This window comes from Buceros rhinoceros, unplaced genomic scaffold (genome assembly GCF_000710305.1).
Source record: "Buceros rhinoceros silvestris isolate BGI_N320 unplaced genomic scaffold, ASM71030v1 scaffold19775, whole genome shotgun sequence".
NCBI classification, from domain to species: Eukaryota; Metazoa; Chordata; class Aves; order Bucerotiformes; family Bucerotidae; genus Buceros; species Buceros rhinoceros.
Genome location: NW_010412497.1, coordinates 1 through 4923, shown reverse-complemented (window position 1 = coordinate 4923; position 4923 = coordinate 1). Strand labels below are relative to the sequence as shown.

General features: G+C 40.2%; 1 protein-coding gene across 1 annotated transcript; it reads left to right on the top strand.

The window, feature by feature from the left end:
- Positions 1–2235: 2235 nt before the first annotated feature.
- LOC104493698 (scaffold attachment factor B1-like) lies at positions 2236–4812 on the top strand. Its single transcript, XM_010136429.1, has 3 exons — positions 2236–2422; positions 3588–3650; positions 4261–4812. Exons 1-3 carry the CDS (start codon positions 2258–2260, stop codon positions 4336–4338), a joined length of 306 nt encoding a protein of 101 aa, XP_010134731.1. The 5' UTR covers positions 2236–2257; the 3' UTR covers positions 4339–4812.
- The last annotated feature ends 111 nt before the right edge of the window (positions 4813–4923 follow it).

Here is a 4923-nt window from a genome sequence, read left to right as displayed (position 1 = left end):
TGCTGGCGCAGCCGCTGCGCGGCCTCTTGCCACCGTCCCGAACCCGCCGGCGGAGGGAGACCCGCGCTGCCGCCCGCACCTCCGCTGTTCCCTCATAGCGCTGCTCTGAATCCACTCCGCTGTGGCCCCGTCTTTCCCTCGTTCCCTGTCCCTGACATACGCGCACCCTTCCCCGATTTTCTCTCCCATTACCCAAGCATATACATACGCTTGCCTCTCCCGTATCTCTTCTCTTGTTTCCTCTATACGCACTTCACCTGACCCTCTCCCCCATCTCTCAGGAATCTATTTTCATAGACTTATACGAGGCCAGAACAGCATACTTGATCCTGGCCCTTTTACAGGTTCTAACAGGCCTTCACGTTGAGGCAAAAAATACTGTCAAATGTGCTCGAGATCCTGTAGCAGTCAATCTCTGTTTACACAGTTAAATTGCTCGGCAGGGAGGTAGCTTGATTTGGCTGTGGGGTTGTGATTTTACACCTTAGAAACACTCGGTGTTTCTAAAGGCTGATACATCTGCCTGCCTGTATGACCTGAACTAAGGTTTCCATCTGACAAATCCTTAAAAATGCTGTGCGGTTTAACACGAGTAGGCAGATACACAACACGTGGCCATTCACTTGCCCCTTTCCCCTCCGCAGCGTAAGAGGGAGAATTGGCAAGGTAAAAGTGAGAGAAAACTCATAGATTGAGATAAAGCCAGTTTAATAATTTTAAAAAATTAAAGGGAAAAATACCCAAACCAACAGATAGGAGGAAAAAGGGAAAAAACACGTAAGAAAAGCAAGTGGCATAAAAGAAAATGGTTGCTCACTGTCAACTGACAAATGCTGGGCTGCTACCCAAGTAATAGCAGCTCCGCGAACTTCCACCCTCATCCTTTTTATAGCTAAGCGTGATATCGTATGGTCTGGAATATCCCTTTGGTCAGTTGGGGTCAGCTGTCCCGGCTGTGTCCCCTCCCAACTTCTTGTACACCCCCGCCCTGCTCTCTGGTGGGGCAGGGTGAGGAGCAGAAAAGGCTTTGATGCGGTACAAGCGCTGCTCAGCAATAACAAACATCCCTGTGTTACCAACACTATTCTCAGCACAAATCCCAGACAGCCCCATAGTAGCTACTGTGAAGAAATTCAGCTGTATCTCATCCAAACCCAGTACGAGTGCACACCAGCAAACAATACAGTAGATGTCACGCTGCTGTCTCCAATAGGCCATTGAGGATGAAGGGGGAGATCCTGAAGAAATTCCTGTGGCCTCAGAACTGACCAACAAGAGAACGCCAAAAAGAACTAGCAAAGGTATGCTGTCTAGAGAAATGTGGATGCTTTGTTTGGTGTACAGTGGGAATTCCTTCTGTGCCATCAGTTTTATTTTCCGTATGGTAGATGGGGAAGCTCTGTTGTTACTGAGTGATAACAACTTTAGACAATAATATGACACCTACCTGTACATCCATTAGCAAGTCTCGAGACCGTCAGTTGCAGATGTTTCTGTATTTGTGACCGAGTCTGCAGAATGGTGTTGGGCACAGAGCACAAAGCTGCAGCATAAGCTCCCATGGACACTTGCTGAAACTTACTGCTGCCTTTAAGATAACAGGGTGAAAACAGAGCAGAGCAGTTGTTTTTCTGAATAGCAACGCAAGGTTGCTGGTGACACAGATGTGCCTAAACGTGATCTGTGTGTCCAAGGTCTTAAAAGTGAAGACTAATTGCAAATCAGTTTAATTACTTAAATGGTAACATGAAGGGTTTTTTTAATGATGATGAGAGTGTTTCTGTTCGATGGAACACCTTCCTAGACAGTGTTGGGTTTTTAGGTATTGAAGTTTTGCGGAGTGAGAGGACTGTAGATGTTGAAAAATGTTCTAGTTCATTCTTATGTTGTTCATTTGTATCGATGGCAAGTCGTCATCCGCTATCTCCAGACAGATCTGGACTGTTGAATCAGGGTCTTTATGATTATTTTTTGAAGCAAACTCAGTGTTGAACAGATAATTCAGCAAAAAGTAAATGTGTTAGGAAAGGTAGTGTTGTATCTCATATCAGCGATGTCGCTTTTAGGAAGAAAACCGGAAGAAGAAGGTGTTGAAGACAATGGACTAGAAGAAAATTCTAGAGATGGGCAGGTGAGCGAAATTGTGATTTCTGTTTCTCAGAATTTATTCATTTAACCCACAATAAATACACACCCACCCTTCCTCTTTCTGTAGGAAGATATCGAAGCAAGTCTGGATACCTTGCAAGATATTGACATGATGGATATTAGTGTGTTAGATGAAGCTGAAATAGATAATGGCAGTGCTGTAGACTGTGGAGAAGACTATAGTCCTGACAATATTCTCGATTCTCTCTCTGATAATAAAGACAATCTTGAAGCAGAAGTGAAGGAATTTCCAGATCAGCTAACAGAAAACGAGGTGAGTGAACGGAGGTCTTTGTAAATTTTCAGAAGGTACTTTATAAGTATATGGACGCATGAACGAGATACATCAGCATAATAGAATATAGACCATGAACAAGATATGGATTATATTTCATATTAACAGCTCTCATGTCCTGTTCTTGAAGCAGTAAATGTTCTTGGACTTACCAGAGGTTTGAAATGTTCACAGTAGATGGGTCACAGCCTTCTTTACCTTGCGATAACATATTTGCTTGCTGTGAAATAAGCCTGGAATTGGAAATAATGTATTAATACTGGTGTTCCCTCTTCCCATTTTTATGTGTTTAGAGTATATACGCATATACCCAGCCATCTAGATATCTTCATATATGGGGAGAGAGAGAAATTTGTTTTCAGCTCACAGATCATTTGGAAACCTTCTCTGCAGAAATAATGCTCTGGTTTAAAGAATTTATTTTGTACAGTATTCTTACAGAGATTAATAAACCAAGAAATTCTTGTGTATTGCCCTGTTCTGACATTTCTGGGCTTTTGACTTAACTTTGAGAGCAACTTGCAATGTCCTTTACAGCACAGTCTTCTGCTGCTGAATGAACAGGCTATTCTGGATGTTGTGTTCATTCCCCAAATACTATCCCTCCTTGGATCCTTGTGGGGTTTTTTTTATCTGTTTTTTTATTTTAGGCTGTTGGCTTCCAAAACTGAGCATACCATCCTTCCTTGTCTCCTTATGGTTGATTGGTAGGGCTTTTTTTCTTTGTTTTAGGCCTGTGGTGTCTGTCTCAATTTTTTATCTTCTGAAAACAGTTAATTGCGACAACATCCAGTTAACCTGAAAAGCAGTTTTCTGGTGTCCTGGAAAAACACGTTATGTGTATGTTATCACAGAACTGTGAAATAAATTTCCTCTCTAAATAAGACTAACTTTGAAATAAATAATGTCATGTTGAAATTAAAATAAAAGGTAACTGGAGAAAGATGTTTAATCAAGGATTTTTTTTATATGCTGCTCCTCATTCTTGGGTCACAAGAATCTGAAACAGCAATTCAGGTCTGTCAAATACTGGAAAAATCTTTCTTGTCTTATTGCTAGGGAAAATAGGATACAGTAGTATTTCTCCGTAACCTAATGCTTCTTTTTGTAAGAGATGCTGTAATTCTTTTTTTTGCTATTTTAGGAAGATTATGATGAAATAGAAAACAATTTAGATGCCGCCTCTTCCAGTGTAATTGAAATGAAGGTAAATTGAACATGTAGCTGTATTTCAGCCTGTTATTATCTTGTTACTAACACAGAGTATTCACTGTGTGCTTATACCACAAAAAAAAGGAAACATGACCATAGTAAGCAATTGTAATAGAACCAAGATGTACGTGATCTTGTTCAGAAGACAGTCTGTCAAATGAGAACGCCCTGTGCTTTTTCCCTCCTTTCCAGTTGGCCGTCAAGACTTCCTCCACTTTTGTGGCAAATGCAAATGGACTTGTTCTGTTGTTACTTATTACCCCTGCTGATTATATCAAGTAGAAACTGGATTTGTTTTTCACTCTGCAGTTGATGCAATACACAAAGATACTTTCTTGGTCTCTTTAACACTCCAAGTTAGGTATGAGAATGCAATTGTGGCTGATATTTTGATTTGGCTTCAATGTGCCAGAAAAATTAGCTATATAAAATACTGGGTTCCAGTGCATGGTGGAAAAAAAAGTGCTAAATGTGGTAGGTGAATTTGTGTGATTTTCAATCTTGGGATTGGGCAGTGGGGTGGGGGGGGAGGGAGTGTGGCTGTTATTCTGTGTTACAATATACATTTTATAAAATACTCATTCTGTGTTTATTTTTCCAAACAGAAAATGGAGAAGCTACACTTGGAGCCAGGTACTGTTAAAGAAAAACATATTCCTGTCTTTTCAACTAATACTTTTTAAACCATTAACTATAAAAAACCAAGCAAACAAGCTTAATTTGCATTATATTTATGATGGACAATCCAGATCATGCAGGGTCATAGAGATTGGAAACCCAATCATATCCCCAGATCTGTGAAGTGATGCTTGTCATCTTTGAAATATTTCCAGTGAAATGAAATGGTTTAAAAACCTGTTAAGCTACATAAGTGGATTTAGAGAAGTTAATCACAGTTTAAAAGCTAAAGATTCTACTTGTAAACAGATCTTGTGATATCGCACACACCTTATCTCTTGCTAGGTAGAGAACAGTGAAAGCAGTAAAAAAATATTGTAGGGCATTAAAATGTAAAGATTAGTTACTGGATACAGAAGAAAGAAGAGAGTTTCTTCATGGAAATTTCATACAGATACTTTTCACTTTCTGGACTGCAAACACACTCATGCACCATCAGAAGATGCCCAGTTCTCATGTTGGACTGTCTGCTAAAAGAATTTCACAGAAATTTAAAAATTGAACTCTCAGTGCCTTGATACGTTCAGTTAAGCATCTCGGACTCTGGAAGCTAACTAGAGAAGAAACAGAGCTGAACGATTTCATGAAGA